Source organism: Phodopus roborovskii, unplaced genomic scaffold (assembly GCF_943737965.1).
Source record: "Phodopus roborovskii unplaced genomic scaffold, PHOROB, whole genome shotgun sequence".
Taxonomy (NCBI): domain Eukaryota; kingdom Metazoa; phylum Chordata; class Mammalia; order Rodentia; family Cricetidae; genus Phodopus; species Phodopus roborovskii.
Window position 1 is genome coordinate 1,074,602 of NW_026125235.1, and position 20,925 is coordinate 1,095,526.

General features: G+C 37.5%; 1 protein-coding gene across 1 annotated transcript in view; it reads right to left on the reverse strand.

The window, feature by feature from the left end:
* Positions 1 to 13,135: 13,135 nt before the first annotated feature.
* Tyr (tyrosinase) overlaps positions 13,136 to 20,925 on the reverse strand; it is a 77,571-nt gene continuing 69,781 nt past the window's right edge. Inside the window, exons 4-5 of the mRNA XM_051191607.1 lie at positions 20,199 to 20,380; positions 13,136 to 13,562 (exon numbers count right to left, since the gene is read on the reverse strand). Of these exons, the coding sequence (XP_051047564.1) occupies positions 13,336 to 13,562; positions 20,199 to 20,380 (409 nt within the window). The 3' untranslated portion in view covers positions 13,136 to 13,335. The remainder of the gene's footprint in view (positions 13,563 to 20,198; positions 20,381 to 20,925) is intronic.

A 20,925-nucleotide genomic window follows, 5' to 3' on the forward strand; every position in this document is an offset into this window, starting at 1 on the left:
CCAACAATACCATTGTTGGGTATATACCCATAGCATGCAAAATTATTCCACAAGAACATTTGTTCATCTATGTTCATAGCAGCATTGTTTGTAATAGACAGCACTTGGAAACAATCTAGATGACCATCAACTGAAGAACAGATAAAGAAAATGTGATACTAGAGAAAAGGATCACCGTCCTATAATTCATACTGCCACAGAAGCTAGGATACAAGGAGGAAACTAAGAGATTAATACAAGGTCCCTCACAGAAGGGGAAAGGAACAAGATCTCCTGAGCATATTGGGAGTCAGGCAGTGACTGGAGAGGGAGTCAGAAGAAAGAGAAGGGAGGAGAGGATAGCATGTGGGGTTAAGAACATTGAGTTAGGGGAGGAATAGATGTGAGAGAGAGAGAGAGAGAGAGAGAGAGAGAGAGAGAGAGACCATAAAAGAGGGAGATATTATATGTATGAAGAGTAAATTGACTCTAGAGAAATGTTCAGAGACCTACAAGTATGACTCCAACTAACAATCTGAGCAACAGTGGAAGGGCTACCTTAAATGCCCCTCCCTGATAATGAGTTTGATGACTAACTTATTTACCATCATAGAGCCCTCATCTAGTAGCTGATGAAAACAGAAGCAGACACCCACAGATAAATACTGAGCCGAACTGGAATCCAGATGCAGAGAGGGAGGAGTTTTAAGAAAATGGGGACAAGACCATGCTACAGAAATCTACAGAGACAGCTGACTGAATATGGGCCCCCAGACTGACAGCTGGGAAACCCGCATTGAACCTACTCAGACCCAATGAACATGGGTCTCAGTTACAAAGCCTGGGCAGTCTAAGGGACCTCTGAGAGTAGAACCAAAATGTATCCCCATGCAGGAAAGAACTTTGGGAGCACATTCCCCATGAAGGGATACTCCTTTGACCTAGAGGCAGGAAGGAGGGCCTAGTTTCTACTCCAAATGACAGATTTTGTTGATCCCTCTTGGAAGGCATCACCCTCCCTGAGGAGTGTGGGGGAAATGGGATGGGAGGGTCATTGGGGGTCATAGGAGTGAGGAAGGAAGTGAGAGGAAACTGGGTTTGATATGTAAAATAAGAAAATAATAATAATTATTAAAATTAAAAAAGAAAATGTAATACATGTACACAATGGAGTACTACTCAGCAGTAAAAAATAATGACATCTTGAAATTTGCATGGAACTGGAAAAAAACATCCTGAGTGAGATAACTCAGGCCCACCAAGACAAACATGGTATGTATTCACTCACACGTGGATATTAGATGTAAAGCAAAAGATAATCAGGCTATATTCCACAACCCCAGAAAAGCTACATAAAAATAGGGACCCTAAGAGGGACATACGTGGAGGTTCCAAGGAAGGAAAAATAATTGAGATCTCCTTGGTATACTGGGAGGCAGGGGTATATGAGAAGGGATGGGGGAAGGAAATAGGAGAGGTCAAAAAGACCAAGCTAGAGAAGGGATGGAGGGGGAGACCAATGAAACAGATATCTTGATGAAGAGAGCATTTGGGAGTTAGGAAGAAACCAGGGGTTGGTCATAAGGATGACCCCAGGTAAGTCTCCTAACAATAAGGAAGATGGTTTCTTAATGGACCTTCCCCTTTAATCAGATTAGTGACTGTTCTACTTGTTATTATAGAGCCTACATCCAGTAATTGATGGAAGCAGGTGCAGTGACCCACAACCAAGCACTGGGCTGAGCTCCTGGAGTTCAGCTGAAGAGAGGGAGGAAAGATCATATGAACAAGGGGGATAAAGATCATGATAGGGAAAACCAGAGAGACAGCTAACCCAAGCTAGTGGGAGCTCATGGACTATGAACTGGTAGCTAGGGAACCAACATGGAACCAAAATAGACCCTTTGAATGTGGGTGACAGTTATGTAACTTGATCTGCTTGGTGAGCCCCTGGCACTAGCACCAGGACCTAACCCAGGTGCATGAACTGACTTTTTGGATCCCATTCCCTATCTTGGGTTACCTTGCTCAGGTTTGATACAGTCAGGGAAGGGGCTGGTACTGCCTCAACTTGGAATCCCAGATTTTTACTTCCCAAGGAAGGCTTTATCAGCTCTGAGGAGTGGTTGGGGGTGGAAAGGGGGAAACAAGGGGTGCAGGAGAAGGTGAGGGAGGGGGAACTTGAGTTGGTTTATAAAATGAAAAATAATTTTTAAATAAAAATTTCTTTAAAATTCTTCAGGGACAGACATGGGAGCTTCTGTAATCCTAGCAACTGTTAAACTGAGGCAGGAGTTATTGTGAACTCTAGGTCAACCTGGACTACTAAATCAGACATTAATGCATTAAAAAATAAAGAATGGAAGAAAATAAGGAAAGTAGGGACAGAGAGAGGGAAGGATGGCGAGAAGGAGGGAGGGAGGGGGAAAAGAGGGAGTGAAAGACTTAAACTAGCAAAGGAATGAAATGAAGCCCAAATAATTGGAATGCTGAGCAGAATTTGCTAACCAATGGCTCTGAAATAGCAGGATACCAAGAATTCACACTGCCCCTACTTTCTGTGAGTCAGCAGGTGGTAAATAGGGTCCTTAAGAAACAAAAGAGTTAGCTGCAACTCTAGTTTTTCCCAGACAAGATTAATTAGCACCCCAGGAGGCCCTAAGGTCTGTTGACCCTAACAGCAAGACCATCTGGCCTCAAAGGGTCACATTCTCAATGGACAGAGGGTCACACCCCTTCCTAAGCTTGTGGGTTTTGCCTTTAAAAACACCTGTGCCCTGGGAATGGGGCTTCTCTCTGGCCTGAGTGCTGAGGGAGCCCGTTTGCTCAAACAATTCATGTTCATTAAAGCCTTTGTATGTTGCAGAAACTGGACTGGACATTGAGTCACCAACCAAAACTAAGAGACTCCTCATTCTGAGGGTCCTACAGGAGGAAGGAAGGGAGGGGGGGGGAGGTGGAGGTTAGGAAAAGAAGGAAGGAAGGAAGGGAGGAAGGGAGGAAGGAAGGAGAGAGGGAGGAAGAGGAGAAAGAAGGGAGGAAGGGAAGGAAGTTGAGGAGGGGAGGAGGGAGGGAGGGAGGAGGAAGGGAGCAGAAATGTTGTGGGTAGTCCATTCTCACTCTTGACAGTTTTGTTACATGAACTTGCTTCATGTAGGTTGAATTAGTGAAACTGAAAGGATGGAAAAATACATCCTAACTCTCCAATGACCACAGGAAGCTAAAAGAATAGAAAAGCCCTAAATACCTTAAGTTCCAGACCCTGTCCCTTGGCAGTAAATAGGCAAAAGGTCACAATCTTTGCTGTTTATGACAGGACATGTGAATACTTGATCCTGGCATCTTAAGATAACAGGAAATAAGTTTTGTCACCCCACCCAGGAGTTCGGGCAAATGCAGACTTCCATAGCTATAGAAAACTGATTGGTCTATAAAGTGTGGGCTTTCATGGTTTAAATTGATTGGCCCACACCAAGAAGGCTCTGGATGCTATGAAATGATTGGTTTATTATGTGCGGGCTTTGTTGTAACCCTATAAAAGGTGTCTTAACTCCTCAGTCCTCTACCCCTGCGTGGCATATGACTATGGACCCCAGTGTACTTGGAATATAAAAGACCTCATGCATTTTCCATCAAGACCGTGTCTCATGAGTGATTTGGGGTACTGCCTTTCCTGAGTCAGAGCATGAGGGTCCATGCTCTATGGGTCTTTCAAAACCTAAACCATTGCTCCCAGTTAGGTTCTTCTGGGCTTCTAATGACATTTTCCTCAGCCAATGAATGCATAACTTTTGATATCTGTGTTTCTAGATGAAGACAGGCATATATCTATTAAGTAAAACAATTGAAGACTAGAAAAATTTGTCAATGGCTAAAGCTTTTGTGGCTAAGACTGAAATCCTGAATCAGATATGCAGGCCCGATATGGTAATAGGAAACAAACAATTACAGAAGTCCTGTGACTGCCACATAAAAATCATCCCAAATTAATGCCCCCTACATACTCATAGAGAACATACACACATAAATAAGATAAAAAATTAAAAAACTGTAATTTAATTAGATGAGCATTGAAATATTGGCCAGCAGTACTATAAGTCATAGTTGAACAAAATTAGTTTTTATTTATTTATTTATTTATTTATTTATTTATTTATTTATTTGCCTCAAAGTATGAGAACAGACTATTTAGTTTGGGGTTTAGATTTTTCTTGCTTGCTTGCTTTGCTTTGTTTTTAATTATTTGACAGTTTTGTGCATAAATGCTGTTAATTTTAATCATTATGCCCACCCCTAATTTCCCTCTGTCATTCTCCTTGCACTCCTAAAAAAGCTGTTTCCTTTCCAACAAGTGCCAATCCTACTTTTCTGCCTTCTTTTTGTGTGAAACTCACTGAGTATAATTAGTTGCTTAGAAAATTGTGGGTGGTAAATGGAACTTTGGTGGCTTATCAGTGTCTCTACCATTGAAGAAAATGGCACTCCTTCCCATAACAGCCATAAATTAGCTGCCCAGAGAAGGAGTATCATAGACCACTGCCCTCCAAGACATAATGTCTCCACCCCCAAGGTTATGCATACTTTGTGCAGGGAAATAGCTTCAGTGACTTGATATATATTATAGTTGTATCATTTCTAGAATATTTTTTTTCTGTACACTTCCCTGTCCTCTGGCATTTACATTATTTCTACTCACTTTTTCAAGAATCTTGCTTAAGCATCAGAGGAAGTGATATATATCCCATTTAACACTGAGCATTTCACTGTCACATATTCTTGGCACTTTTATGGGTTATGAGTGTTTCCATTAGCCATCAATGATGATACTAACTGTGCCTGGTGTGTAAACATGAGTATTTAGAGGGGCATTTAACACCATGGGTTATGGTAAATGTGGCCTAAAGTGGTAAAATTAACTATTCCAAAAAAATTTCCTTCCTTTAGCTGTCTCATCAGGTCCTCCAGCCCATCTCATTCCATTTTCTCCCAATCCTTACTTTAGCTCAGAGGGTAGACTATACTCAGGGAAAGCAAACTGTACTCTGTCTGCCATTTAAAATTATACATGTAATTACTCTTACTTATCAGTGCAGAAAAATCACTTTACCAAGATCAATTTTAGAACAATATATGATGTAATAGATCCAATACAGATACTTATCCATGAACTTTTAGATTACTGTAAACTTGAAGAGGGTGATTTCTTTCTATCCTTAACATTTCTTTCTTGTAGCAATGTCTTTCTGGTTCTGTAGAATTCTATGACTTACTGTAAAATGTTGAAGTTATTTTTAACATACTGAGACCATCTCTGAATTTAAAATCATACTAGCTAATGTAAAAATCTGTTTCCACCAATATGAGCTATAAAAGCATGTACAATAAAATTATTTTTATCTTAAATTTTCATTTTCTCCATCTCTGATCATCATGGAAGCAATGTGGTTTAGAAGGAGGGCTAAGGAAGGCATGAATTCAAAGTTGTGATACAGACAGTTTATTAGTTATTTGACATTTTAGGATGTCTTTGTTATTCAAACTTCTTCATTAAAATAAATCAATATACTCATTTAAGTAGTCCTTATGTGAAGAATAAATAAATGCTTAAACGTTTTAATATATAATATATGTATATGTTATAAAGTGTACAATGATTGTTTTAGAAGAAATTAACCCAATCTAAAAATTATGTCTTAGATTAGGGATATGATGATAGGGGATGTCCTTCTGTATATATGTTTCTCTTATTGGTTGATGAATAAAGCAGTGTTTGGCTAATAGAGGCAGAAAGATAGGTGGGACTATGAATAAGGAGAATTCTGTGAAAGCTAGGCAAAGAGACCTCAAAGAGATGCCATGTAGCAGAGGAAGGAATAACAGGTCCAGATCTTTCTCTGGTCAGGTAAGAGCACATGGAAATATATGGATTAATAGAAAGAATTAATAATTAAGACAGAGCTGGAATCCAGCATGGGACTGACTCAGGCCCCACTGAATATGGTTCTCAGACAGAAGGACTGAGCAGTCTAAGGGACCTCAGACAGTGGAGCCAGGATGTATCCCTGGTGCACAAAAGGACCTTGCGAACACATCCCGCATGGAGGGATACTCCCTTAACCTAGAGACAGGAGAGAAGTCCTAGTCCCTACTTCAAATGACCTGACAGATCTATATGACCCCACCTGGATGGCATTGCCCTACATATGGAATTGGGGTGGGGGGAGGGTGGTCAGGGTGCATGGGAGGGAACAGAGAGGGTAAAAGGGAGGAAGAGGGAACTGGTATTGACATGTAAAATAATAAATTAAATAAAAAAATAATTAAGACAGAGCTAGCCAATAAGAAGCCCTAGCCATCAGACAACAGTTTTATAATTAATATTGAATCCATGTGCTTACTTGGGGCTCAAAGGCAGTAGGACCTGGCAAGACAATAAAAACTCTAGTAACAATATATAATTAAGTTTTTCTATTTTATGACTTTATTTGTTAAATTATGTTATAAAATGCTGCTCTAGAATGATTATATTTCCATTATAATTTTATAAGTAATTATCTACTTGCCTATGACTTCTATTGATTTTTATTTTCAATGCAGCATATGGTTTAAGGGTTTTAATCATCTTCATGGCCCCAAATTCTAGCAAAATATTTGCGTGTTAACTCTGATATCATTTAGTAAGTAAGACATAGATACTTGGGTACATTTTTGTTTTAATCACTGACATATTTATTGCACAAAAAAATGAGTCCACTGTGCCATACTTCATAATATAACATGTACTTTGGTAATACTGACCTCACCCCAAACCAACCTTCATTTCTTTCTTTTCCCTTTACACTAAGACTTCTTTCTTTTTCCAAATAGTTCCTCATGAAAATATAAATTTATGTGAGAAAAAAATGCTCTTTTCTATTGAATGTAATTTATTGCATTCAGCACCATAAAACATAAATCCATCAATTTTCTTGCACATGGCATAATTTAATTCTTTCTGGCTGAACAAATTTCCATTATCTATAAATGCCATGGTTTCTTTATTCATTCACCTGTTAAGGACATCTGTGGTATTTCCACATTCTAGTTATTGTGAATAGAGCTATAACAAACAGATGTAATTGTAATAGTATACCAACTTATATTGTTTTGGGTATATACTCTGAAAAATGTACTACTAGTATTACTTATGAACCAGATTATAAAGTAGTTGTCAATAAAAAATTAAATTATAAACTTAAACTAAAAAGAATGTTATTATGTATAATGCCAAATGTTTTTAAACACATAAACATTATATATCTAGTTGAAAAGGATTTTTAAAGACAATGAAATTTTTACTTTTTTCTATTTTAAGTTCTAAGACCACCATGTTACTTTTAGATATAACTTCACATTCAGTTAGTTAATTCAACAACTGCCATGAAATGTCATTAAATTTGAGATGATTGGCCTAACAAAATAGACATGGCTTTTCCCTGTGGACTTGAAAGTATCTCTTATTAAAACACTCCACAATCATCCTGCTTCTCCTCCCCTGGGCAACAGAGTAGAGCTGGCTGGCCCTGGTGGTACAGGTGTAGGTGCGCTTGCCCCCAAAGGCATGAGAGAAGTAGAATGGGCACCTCCTCTTGCTGCTTACAGCAATGGATGAGCTAGCAAGGGTGGTGCTGGAGAGCTCGCCCTTTTGTTGAGGATGCAGGAGAACTGGCATGTGGACCAACCCAGCAACCACCCAGGCCCAGAATCAAGGATATGAATTGGCCCTTCCCAATATCCATCCCTTCTATGATCTCATGAAGCAAGTGAAAGGGCTGGTCCTGAAAACCCAGTTTCAGGATCTTCATGACACAAAAACAAAAAAACAGTCCACTATCAACCTAGTGCAGCAGCATATGTCTGTAACTCAGACTCCTTTCTGAAACTAGAGGACCAACGAGCTCCAGGAGTAGGAAAACAGCTTGTGCAACATACTGATAATCAATTTAGAAAATATATTTTATATTTCTGAATATTTATTTTATTTTTGTAAACAATAATTTTATCAATATTAATTTATTAAGAACTGTATTTCACTAAATATTCTCATTTACTCAACATATTTATCTCTGTGATAAACAAGTTTAAATGAAGAGAATGCATTTGTTCTTTTTGTTTTTGTTGTATCTGGTTGTTTGAGACAGTTTCTTTATTTAACCCTGAAACTAGCTCTGTAGATTAGGGTGTCCTGGAACTCACAGAGATTTGCCTGCCTCTGCATCCCAAGTGCTGGGATTAAAGGCATGTGACACCATTACCCAGTGAGAGTGCATATATTTTAAACTAGGCAAAAATATGGATTTTGAAGATATTTGTTAAGAGGCATATTCAAGGGTGAACCCAAATTTGGCAATAAAATAATTAAAGTAAACATTGAATCTACCAATATAAATGGCTAAAAATAAATTCACATTCAGATCTAATAATTGATGATAGTTCTACAAGAGTTTCCATTTCAACCCATTTGCTGTTCATTCAGTTATACTTTATAAATATTCTTTTTCATATTAATAAAGGAAACACCTTTATTGGCTCTAGAAAAGTGATTAAATGAAATTTATTTCACCCTTAATTTTACAGATACCACTTCCAGGTAGCCTAGGTCTGCATGAGTCCTTTATTTTCACGTAGTTTGGTGGCTTTGTCATTTTCTTCAATCATATTTTTAAGAATTTGAATATATTACCTCTATTGCCTGGCGCTGCAAAGGTCAATGGGTTTTGCCATATGCATAGTGTGTTTAATCATACAGGATAGTTTCACCACCCTAAATCAGTATTCTGTTCTTTGGTCAACCAGTTCCTGAAGAATGCTTGGTAACCAATGCTAGGTTTTGCTCTTTTTGTCATTTTGACTTTTCCAGAATGTTGCATATTGGGGTCAGATAAAGTAGCCATTTCAGACTGAGCATTGGGATCAGATGATAACATGTAGCCATTTCAGATTGGTTTCTTTCACTTAGCAATATTCATTTAAAATACAACCATGTTTATTCCTATAGATTGATAGTTTATTTATTGTTGTTGCTGATTTCCTTTTATGCCTGCCACTGAGTATTACAAAGTTTCATAAGCAATTCTATGGAGAAAATATGGTTAGCAGCACAGAAACCATTTAATGCAGTTTCAAAACATTAATCTCATTCTTACATCTGATGGAAAAACTCAAAAATTAATCACAGATTATAAAATTAGTCATTTTCAAAAAAATCTTCATAATGTGACTTAAAGAGTTCTTGGATGGAATTCTGGAACTATAAATAATAAAACAAGTCTGTAAATTTGGCTTCCCAAAAATTAAGAAAAAACATTACTTATATAAAAATACTATTTTCAGAATGAATGGACTATCTATAATACAGAGTCCAATGGAGTCCAATGGAATATATAATTCCAAACATTGCTTGAAACCTAACAATGAGAAAGTAAGCTACAACTACCACCTTAGCAAATGTCAAATTGACATTTCATCCTGAGTTGTACTTGCTCAACAGCAGGGAAGTCTTGCCTGGTGTCAGAAACCCAGCGAACAACTCTGGGGTAGTGAAGTCACAGATTTGGGAGGAGAACCTATAACTACCACTTTGCTAAACCAACATAATTCCTAATTACATTCCAAATTTTTGTCCTTATATTCCTAGATAAGTGTCATTTTCATCCATCATCAAAGAAACTTCTCATTATAATAGATGGAGAACTGCATAAAACTGCACCCAACCAAAATGCAGAGATGTACCAGAGATCCATAACTGGACAATGCATAGAGAGCAAGAGATTTTGGAGCACTCATTCCTGACAGAAGGATTCATTAAGGAGGAAGCTTTGGAGGAGGCTAAGGAGGAAGCTGAAAGATGTAAGAGAGTTAGCTGTGGAAATATTTAGAGAAAACACATTTTAAGAAGCGGTAAAGACTGCATCTGAAATTTTATAAGAGCTCTAAAGATACATATATGGTGAATGTCAAACAAATGAGCTAGAGAATTGTAGAGCAGTTTTGAGAACTGCATGGCAAGTATTTGCAATTCTTTCAGGTAATAGAGGTTCTTTTTTAAAAAATTGCTTTTATTTTTGATATTATAATTGCATTACTTCACCCTTCTCTTTCCTCCCACCAAATATGTCCACACAGCCCTCCTTGTTCTCTTTTAAATTAATGGTCTCTTTACTTATTAATCATTATTTCATGCATACATATGCATGTACATACATATATAATCCTAAACATACCTTGCTCACTCCATATACTGTTGCTTGTGTCTATGTTTTCAGGGCCAACATTTGGTGTACTCTTCCCAAGGGAAGATATTTCTCCCACTCTAAGCATTTCTTAGTTGCCTATAGTTGTTTTGGTAGGGTTGAACTCCCCCTATTTTTTGGCATGTCTATTGTGGCCCTTACTCAGCTCATATTAGGCAGTCAAGTTGGAGAGATTCGTGTAGTTTCTGTCATCACAAGGGTCACAGAGCACACTCCTAATCCTCTGGTTACTACAATCATTTTGCCCCACCTTCTGCAATGATCCCTGAGCCTTAGGTGACAGATTTCTTTTGTTGATGTATGCATTAGAATTTGAATCCACATCTGTGCTTTTTTTCTTTTCTAAACTATTTTATTGAATTTTTTTTCTCACAATATTTTTTTGGCCATGTTTTTCCATCCTCCAATTCCATACAACAAAAATGTGTAAACTAACCAAAAATGGGACAAAACAAATCTAAAAAATACCATTGAGTTTGTTTTTTGTTTTTCCAAGTACTCCTGGGATGGGATCTTCCCTGAAGTGTAGTTAATATACCCAGTAAGACTCCACTGGAGAAGCTACCTTTTCCCTTTGCCTGCAGGGATCAACTGTAGTTAGCCTCTTGGTCAGGGGTGGGAGCCTGTGTAAACTACCCCATCTCGGTTCTCGTAGCCCATCTAAATTGTGAATGCTGCCACATTCTGTGAGTTCATTTATAAATATTTTATTAATTTTGATAAACTGATACAATACATTTCTACCATTCTCACCCTGGACTTCTGCCTTATATTCTCCACAGATCCACCCCTGCCTCACAGCCTCCTCTTCTTTATTTCCTCTTGTCTCTTTTAACTAAGTCATTGACGCTAGTGCATGTTGTACATATGCTATTGATATGCAGGCTTCCACTGAAGCATGATGGATTTACCAGGGGATACAATTGTGAAGACAACTGACTCTTCCTTCCACAGGAGTTATCTATAGCTCTTTAGTTAGGGGTTTGGGCTAAGTTCTCTCTGCCTACTCCTTTGTGGAATGTTGCTATTACAAAAATGTCCTGAAACAATCTCTCTGAAGCACATAGAATTTTTAAAAGCACTTTACAAGCTATTTAAGTTATTGATAAGTAGTTTTTAACAGCTAAACAATTTAAAATCCTTGGTGGTCATTATAGCCCATCTTTAATTTACATTATGTTGTATAAACTGCCAAATGCTTTTGAAACTAAGCAATACAATGTTAACAAAGCTGCCTCTTTCATAATTGTGTCTCAGGACATTCTAAGGGTCTTATTGAAGGGGAGTAGATCATCATTCATTGGCATGCTCTCAAAATAGTACAGGCTCACAGTAGATCAGTAGATGGCCCAAATAGGATCTTTTTTGTTGTTGTTGTCAAATAAATTGTTCTCATAAATTAAAGCATATACACACACTGAAAGGTAATGGAACATAATGGAACATAATGGCCATGTCAGCTACAGACACTGGTGAAATGACTTATATCCAACACAGATTCATTTCTACACATAGAGAATAAGGTGTTTGGTTTGTTGAAAAAGATAAAGAATCTTATGATAGAAAATGAAGCAACTTATAAAAGCCACACAATAAGCAAGGTTAAAATACACAGGATTGAAGAAAATTTAAAGAAGTTGTTAGATAGCTTGAAGAATAGGTTATATAATTTTGTTATTATAATGAGAATCGATATGGAATCAAAGAGGTGATAGCTTTTATCAAAGATGTGGCTGGTACACAAATAGATACCTTGAGCCTCTAGAGGAAATAAAACAATATTCTATGATGACATGAAACAACAAAAGAGGGAATTGTCGTGTGATAAATGGGAAAACTGAGTTTATAAAGATCCCTGTCAGCTGTAGCCAGAATTTCTTGGAGGTATTTTCATGTAAATGCTCTGTAGGAGAGTGTTTGAGAATGTTAGCATGGCTTGTTCAAGGCCCTGGATTGATTTCCAGCATTGCCAATAAGGTTTGTAAATATGATTAGAAAGTCGTTAAGGACTAAGAGTTTATTTTAACAGCAAACTTTGGTGGGTCATGGCAAGTGTTACTGTCTCAAAGCAGATCCACACCAATGCATGCTGAGACTGGCCCACATAAATCCAATCCATGCTGAGGCTGGCCCACACCAGTGTGCCCTGAGATTGGATTTGACCCTGGCACTGTTGTTGCAGAATCCGATGCAGTTTGATTCCCTCATTTCTGTTCTCATTCTTTTTGCTCTTCATCTTTATTATTTCAGATTCCAGTCACAGAGACTTCAAACTTTACATGCCACTGTAATCATCCACTTTGATGTTTTGATTCTTTTTCTTTTGATTTTTTTTATTGGATTAAGTGTAGGTAATAATCTCTAGTACAAATCTACTCTTTCTAAACTCCATCATTGTATTAGGAAGTAAATTCCCAACTCTTGTCTGGTTTTCTTCCATCAGACACAGAATTTAGAAAGATAGTTTAAATATGACAACAAATAAATGCTAGCAGATGATTCTCCTCTATTTCTAGTTTATTCCTGATCATTAATTTCTAACCATTGATGAAATAAATTTATAAATAAATGAGCATTTTATCTACCTCAGACTTTTAAAATTTTCTGAAACAACTAAAATACACACACACACACACACACACACACACACACACACACACACACGGGGTGGGGGGGTTGGTAGAAAGAGAAGAAGGGATAGAGGAAGGAAAGAAAATATTTTTATTTTCTTTGAAATTCAAAATGAACTAAGGAAATAAATGGCATCAATAGATATAGTTTCATTATAATTTATTTTAAATAACCAGGAAGCATTTATCAAAAATCATCCAAATTAGTTACAAGAGCAACTTTATTCAAAAAACAATGAAGAGTGACTTTTTAACAAACACCAGTCTTTCTTGGAATCTAGGGCTTGGGAGAAAAGAGGGGACTGAGCAGAAATAGTACTACAGATAGCTATGGTCTATGTTTTATATTAGATTAAAACTGTCGGAATGATCTCCATCAACACATAGGAAGCATGAGGTAAGACCTTTTGGCCCATTTCTGTTTCCTAGGCTGTTCATAGATGGCTCTGATACAGCAAGCTGTGGTAATCATCTTTTTCCATGAGGAGTGGTTGTCTTTCTTCCTGGAGCTGCCTCTTCTTACGACAGCACAGACAACTGCTGAGCCCTGTCAGAGCTACAGCAACAACAGCTCCCACCAGTGCTGCCCCAAGGAGCCATGGCCAGATCCTAGTTGCTTGTTCCAAGTAAGGCTCAATATAGTTTCTGTAAAAGCCTGGATCTGAAATAGAAAGAGATCAAGCATCATTTTGGTGGTATATTGGAGTCAGATGGTTGGTGTGAAAGCAAGCTCTTTTACTTACCAAACAAAGTTTGTGGGAAGTTAATCTAATTCTTCAGGCTCAGTTTCCTCATTAGGAAGACAGGAAAGCAAGTCTCGGAAAGTTGTATAGTACCCATGATGTGTAGTATTGTTAGCTATAATTGTTACAACCCCTTCTGGTGATTGTGTAATAGTGCTGCAGATCTACATAACACTTTTATTATCAACTATTGATGTCCTGTTTGATCATTAAAAGTATTTGAGAAACACTATTCTCCTGATTAAGTTCAGTGGTCTCAAGAAGTCTAGGACAGTTGTATAATATCTGTTTTTACAGCAATTTCAGCTTTCAATTATTGTGGTGTGTGATGTATGTGGGCATGTGCACGCAGGTGCCACAGAAGCCAGAGGAATGCATGGGATCCTCTGAAGCCAAAGATATATGAGCTGCTCATATTGGTACTGGGATTTGTACTCTTTCCTCTACAAGAAGACCTAGCTCCCTTAACTCCTGAGAAATCTCTAGCCCCACAGCTTTCATTCTTTTTCTTTCTTTCTTTTTATTTATTTATTTATTTATTTATTTATTTGTTTAATTTTACATGTCAATCCCAGTTCTCTCTCCCTCCCTTTTTTCCTCTTCCTACCCAATGTCCCTCCTCACATGCAACCTGACCACCCTCCCCTCCCCACCCCAATTCAACATGTAGGGCAATGCCATCCAGGTGGGGTTATGTAGATCTGACAGGTCATTTGAGGTATGGACTAGGACTTCTCTCCTGTCTCTAGGTTAAGGCAGTATCTCTCCATGGGGGATGTGCCCACAAGGTCCTTTTGTGCACCAGGAATACATCCTGGTTCCACTTTCTGAGGTCCCTTAGACTGCTCGGGCCTTCTAGCTGAGACCTATGTTCAGGGGGTTCTGAGTCAGTCAGTCCCATGCTGGATTCCCAGCTATCAGTCTGGGGGCCCATTAGCTCCTCCTTGTTCAAGTCAGCTGTCTCTATGTGTTTCCGCAACATGGTCTTGTCCTCTCACTCTGCCTCTGTTGTTTTTGCTATACTGTTTTTTTTTCTTCTTCTTCTTTTTCTTTTTCTTAAAATATTTAGTAGTTTGCTTTCAAGGCCTGAGAAGAATTGTTCTAGGATTTTGCTGTGGATTGCACTGAATCTGTAGATTGCTTTTGGCAATATTGCCATTTTACTATGTTGATCTTACCTATCCAAAAACATGGGAGATCATTCCATTTTGTGGTATCTTCTTTAATTTCATTTTTAATAACTCAAATTTCTTGTCGTACAGGTCTTTTGCAGTTTGGTTAGAGTTACCTGATGATATTTTATGTTGTTTGTGGCTATTGTAAACAGTAAATTTTCTCTGATTTCTTTCTCAGCCCATTATTATCAGTGGGCTGATTTTTTTTTTTTTCAATTAATCTTGTATCCTGCCATTTTGCTGCAGGTGTTTATCAGCTGTAGGAGTTCCCTGGTAGAGTTTTTCTGGACACTTATGTAAATTATCATGTCATCTGCAAATAGTGCAAGTTTAACTTTTACCTTTCCTATCTGTATCCCTTTGATCTCTGTTTGTTGTCTTATTGTTCTAGCAAAAACTTCAAGTGCAATATTAAAAAGATATGGAAAGACAGGACAGCCTTGTCTTTTCCTGATTTTGGAAGAATCTCATTAAGATTTTCTCCATTTAGTTTGATGTTGGCTGTTGGTTTACTGTATATTGCTTTTATTACGTTTAGGTATGATCCTATTATCCTTGGTCACTCCAAGACCTTTGTCATGAAACGGTGTTGAATTTTGTTGAAGCCCTTTGCAGCATCTAGTGAGATAATCAGGTGTTTTACTTTTTTTAAATTTCAGTTTATTTATGTGGTGGATCTCATTGATTTATTTATATATGTTGAACCATCCCTGCATCTCTGAGATGAAGCCTACTTGATCATGGTGGATGATTTCTCTGATGTGTTATTGGATTTGATTTGACAGAGTTTTATTGAGTATTTTTGCTTCAATGTTCATGGTGGAGATTGGTCTTTAGTTCTCTATCTTAGTTTTGTTTGGTTTGTGTACCAAGATACACAAAAAGATTTGGCAATGATTTTTTTTTTTTTTGCTTCTATTGTGTGGAACAATTTGATGAGTATCGGTATTAGTTCTTCTTTAAATGTCTGGTTGAATTCTGCACTGAAATCATCTGGCCTTGTGTTGTTTTACTGTTTTGTTTTTGTTGGGAGACTGTTGATAAATGCTTCTATTTAGTTAGCAGTTATAGGTCTATTTAAATTGCTCATCTGATATGATATATATATATATATATATATGTATATATATTACATATCGATCCAAGTTCCCTCACTCTCCTTCCCTTCCTTGTTCTCTGCCATCCTTCTATGCCACCTGACCACCCTCCCATCCCACCTCCCCCACTCCACAGGTAGGGTGATGTCAACAAAATCTGTCAAGTCATTTGGCGTAGGATCTAGGCCCTCCCTCCTGACTCTTGGTTAAGGGAGTATCCCTCCATGGGAAATTTGTTCCCAAAGTCCTTTTGTTCACCAGGGATACATCCTGGTTCCACTGTATATGGTCCACTAGACTGCCAAGACCTTCTAAGACCCATGATCAGGGGTCAGAGTCAGTCCAATGGTGGATTTGCAGCTATCAGTCTGGGGGCCTATTAGCTCCTACTTGTTCAGGTCAGCTGTTTCTATGTTTCTGTAGCCCGGTCTTGTCCTCACTCTCTGCATCTGGAGTCCAATTTGGCTCAGTGTTTAGTTGTGGGTGTCTGCTTCTGTTTCCATCAGCTACTAGATGAGGGTTCCATGATGGTGGATAAGTTAGTTGTTGATCTCATTAAGGGAAGGGCATTTATAGTAGCCTTTCAACTGTTACTCAAATTGTTAGTTGGTGTCAGTCCTGTAGGTCTCTGGACATTTCTCTAGAGTCACTTTTCTCTTCAAACCTATAATGGCTCCCTACTTTATGGTATCTGTCTCACTCTCTCTTTTTCTCTCATATATTCCTTCTCTGAATCAAACTTCCTAGTCCCACCTGCTTTCCTCCTCTCCCCTTCTCTTTCTCCTAGTTCCTTCTTCACTTACTCCCCGCCTCCCCTGACTCTCAATGTGATCAGGAGATCTTGTTCCTTTCCTGTTCTGTGAGGGACCTTGGGTGAATCTCTTAGATTCCTCCTATCAAAATTTCTTTCGTTGGCAGGAAAAAAAAAAAAAAAAAAAAAAAAAAAAAAAACTACTGGTAACATGGTGCAGCTGAGAATTTGAACTGGAAAGATGGCTCAGCATTTAAATGCTAGGCTTACAACCAAATTTGACTTTTAATTTCATATGTTTCTTATAAGCATTTCAGTACTAGAAGCACAAAACATCTAAATTCTTAATCCTGTCAGAATGGCTAAAATTAGAAACACCAATGACAGTTTATACTGGAGAGGATGTGGAGAAAGGGGAACACCCTTACATTGCTGGTGGGAGTGCAAGCATGTACAGCCATTTTGGAGATCAGTATGATGGTTCTTCAGTAAAATGGGAATCAGTCTACCACAAGACCCAGCAATCCCACTCTTCGGCATATACCCAAATGATCCACATCCATGCAACAAAAACATCTGTTTAACTGTGTTCATAGCAGCAATATTTATAATAGCAAGAACCTGGAAGCAACCTAGATGCTCCTCAACTGAAGAATGGATAAAGAAGATATGGCACATTTACACAATGGAATTCTACTCTGTGGGGGGGAAAAACAATGGCATCTTGAAATTCACAGGCAAATGGATGGAACTTGAAGAAACCAACCTGAATGAGGTAACCCAATCACAAAAAGAGGAACATGGTATGTACTCACTCATATATGGATTTTAGACATAGAGCAAAGGATCAGAAGCTTATAAATTCACATCACCAGAGAATCTAGGATACAAAGAGGAAACTAAGAGATTCATACAAGGTCCCTCACAGAATAGAAAAGGAATAAGATCTACTGAACATATTGGGAGTCTGGGGGTGGGGTGAGTGAAGAAGTTAGGAGAAAGAAAAGGGGAGGAGAGGAGAACATGTGGGACCAGGAAGATTGGGTCAGTAGATGAATAGAGGAGAATGAAAAAAAAAGAGATACCATAATAGAGGGAGCCATTATAGGTTTGAAGAGAAAACTGACTAGAGAAATGTCCAGAGACCTACAAGACAGACCCCAACTAACAATTTGAGAAACACTGGAAAGGCTACCATAAATGCCCTTCCCTGAAAATGAGATTGATAACTAACTTATATGCCATCATAGAGCCCTCATCTAGTAGATGATTGAAACAGAAGCAGACACATATAGCTAAACACTGAGCCGAACTCTTGGAATCCAAGAGCAGAGAAGGAGGAGTGATAAGAAATGGCGTCAAGACCAGGCTACAGAAATCTACAGAGAAAGCTGACCTGAACAAGGGGGAGCTCATGGATTCCCAGACTGATAGCTAGGAAACAACTCTAAATGTGGGTCTCAGTTAGAAGGCCTGGGCAGTCTAAAGGACCTCTGACAGTGGAATCAGGATATATCCCTGGTGCAAGAAAAGACTTTGAGATCACATTCCCTATGGAGGGATACTCCCTTAGCCTAGCTGCAGGAGGGAGGGCCTAGATCCTACTCCAAATGACTTGATAGATTTTGATGATCCCTCCTGGAAGGCATCGCCCCCCCCCCCGTGGAGGGATGGGGAGTGGGATGGGAGGGGAGGTCTGGGGGCATGGGAGGGAGTGGTAACTGGGATTGATATGTAAAATAAGAAAGAATAATATATAAGGGGAAAAAAAGAAAAATTGTGGTTGTGTGTTTGTGTGTGTGTGTTTGAAGACAATGTTTTGGTGATAATGAACAATGAGTTCACTAGAAGTAATCTGAACAAAATATATTGTAATAAGATATACGTCTTTGTGTGTGTGTGTGTGTGTGTTTGTGTGTGTGTCTGTGCATGTAATAATAAACAATGTATTTACAATGTTATGGTAGTTAAAATGAAATCTGTCCCCAGGAGCCTCAAGTAATTGAATACCTTGGCTCTAGTTGGTACACTGTTTGAGGGGTATTAAGGAAATTTTATGATGTGAGAATTGCTGGAATAAATACCTCAATGGGGGCACAATTTGATTATTCATGGCTTCACCCCATTTTCAGTTATTGCTTACTTGTATTCTGTGTGTAGTTTAGATATTTTATATCAGCTTACTGCTCCAAACATCTGCTTCCATTCCTTACCATTATGGACATCAAGATTTCTGAAATCCTAAACTAAAAATATTCTTTCTTTCATAATTTTCTAGCCTCATCTTTAAACAGTTTTTTTCTGAAAGAAACGCATTTGCTACTCAGTTTTTAAAACACCACTAAATTTGAATACAAGAGAAAATATTTGACAAATTCAGACATTATATGCCCTTAACAACAAAATACTTAATTATCACCATGAATATCTAAATGATTAATAATGACACTCTTGAACTAAATTATTTCAAATAATTTCAAAGTGTCTTTTAGAAATTTCGCAGTTTAGCAATGAATAGAGTAAAACTTTAAGTACTTTGGATGCACAAAAGAAACAATAATAAAGAATGATTCATAAGGTAGATAGCCAAATTTGATCATTTATTTAAAATCAAACTTCTCTACAGCATTAACTATGTAAAGTCACAGCTGTATGAAAGCAAAATATATGTAAATTATTTAAAATTAATTTTATTTTAAAATACTTAGAATAAATATATTCCACCTTTCCTCAGGTAGAATATAAATATATTCTACCTTTCCTCAGAATCAGACCAATGGAACTTATAAATTATAGTTTGAAATATCTCCAACTATGTGAAACATAATTTCCTTAGGTTGTCTTGATTAATCATTTGTCACTTCAACAGTCAGGTAGACTACAACAGTACATAGTTTCTGCATGAAATAGGCATTTATTACGACTTATACCTTCTTTGTCAAACATGTATTAACATCATTCTACATAGCAAGATCAAAACTCAGAGCTAATTCTAGTCCCAAGGGTCTAACCAAAGGCATAGTAATTAACATTAAAAATTACTGTGAAGCTCATTATTAGTTGGTATTGAAAGTTCTCTTTATTGAATTGGTAATCATACCAAGAATCTCCCAGTTGTAGATCATAAACTGCTTACTTGTATCATGCTGCATGCACTGAATTATTTAACAAGGTTCAGAATAGTCATTCAGTTATTTTTATCTAAATATCTAACATGAGTAAACCGTGATTCTGAGAAATAAAACCATTCCCATAGATCAAAAAAGAGCTAACTGATAGAATTATGGCTCAGAAGCATCCTAATCCTATACTCTTCAATAATTTATTTGTACAAAATATTCTATAGTAGGTGGAAAAGTTATAAATTTAGGAATCCCTGAAATTTGGTTTATAAATGACAACAAATTGGTATAATATGGATTATTAATGAGTTTTGAGAAAACTTTGTATACCCACAGGATGTTTTTTACTATTCCAAATGAAGTTGAATATTAAGATTCTATAGTTCATCTGAAGATAGCTAAGTCTTACCTGGCTCTTGTAGATAGCTGTAATCATATCCCAGATCCTTGGAGGAAATGAAGAAGTCACCATTTCTGTAGAGTGGTATGAAAGGAACCATATAGGATTCTCTGTTATGGCCAATGGGTGCATTGGCTTCTGGGTAAACTTCCAGAAGAGGCCGGTGTCTTCGGAGCCATTGTTCAAAAATACTATAGAGGGAAGGATTATTCAGACTCAGTAATATTTTATTTATAAGATCAATATTTTGAATTCTTAGAAGACAACTGTTAATATCCCAAGACATGAACAAATGCTATCTTCAAACTCTAACAAATTACCATTTCATATCCTAAAAAAGATTACTCATCAGAAATTAGAGTGAGGATAACTTCAGGCTTTTCCTAATGAAAATAATTAGATTTTATTGTCAGTTTAAGTTTCCAGAATGCAACTTTGGGTTGCATGGAATTTAGCTGTACTCAAACATTCCCTACAAGTTTTTACAAACGCAAGGAGAGTCAAAATAAATGTCATATAAAACTAATTTGCCAAAGTACTAGAATTTATTCTTGTTTGGTTTGTGGTGGTTATTTCAACCTTTATCTTTTTGGGAAAGGTCATGTTTTTTGAGGCAGAGGCTACCTTCAATGATACAGGGTGAAACTGTCCATTTCCATCTTCCCCTAAAGATCTTATGTGACCACATGATTAATCAGCAGGCATTAAGATAAAACCGGCCTGGAAATAGGAAGCA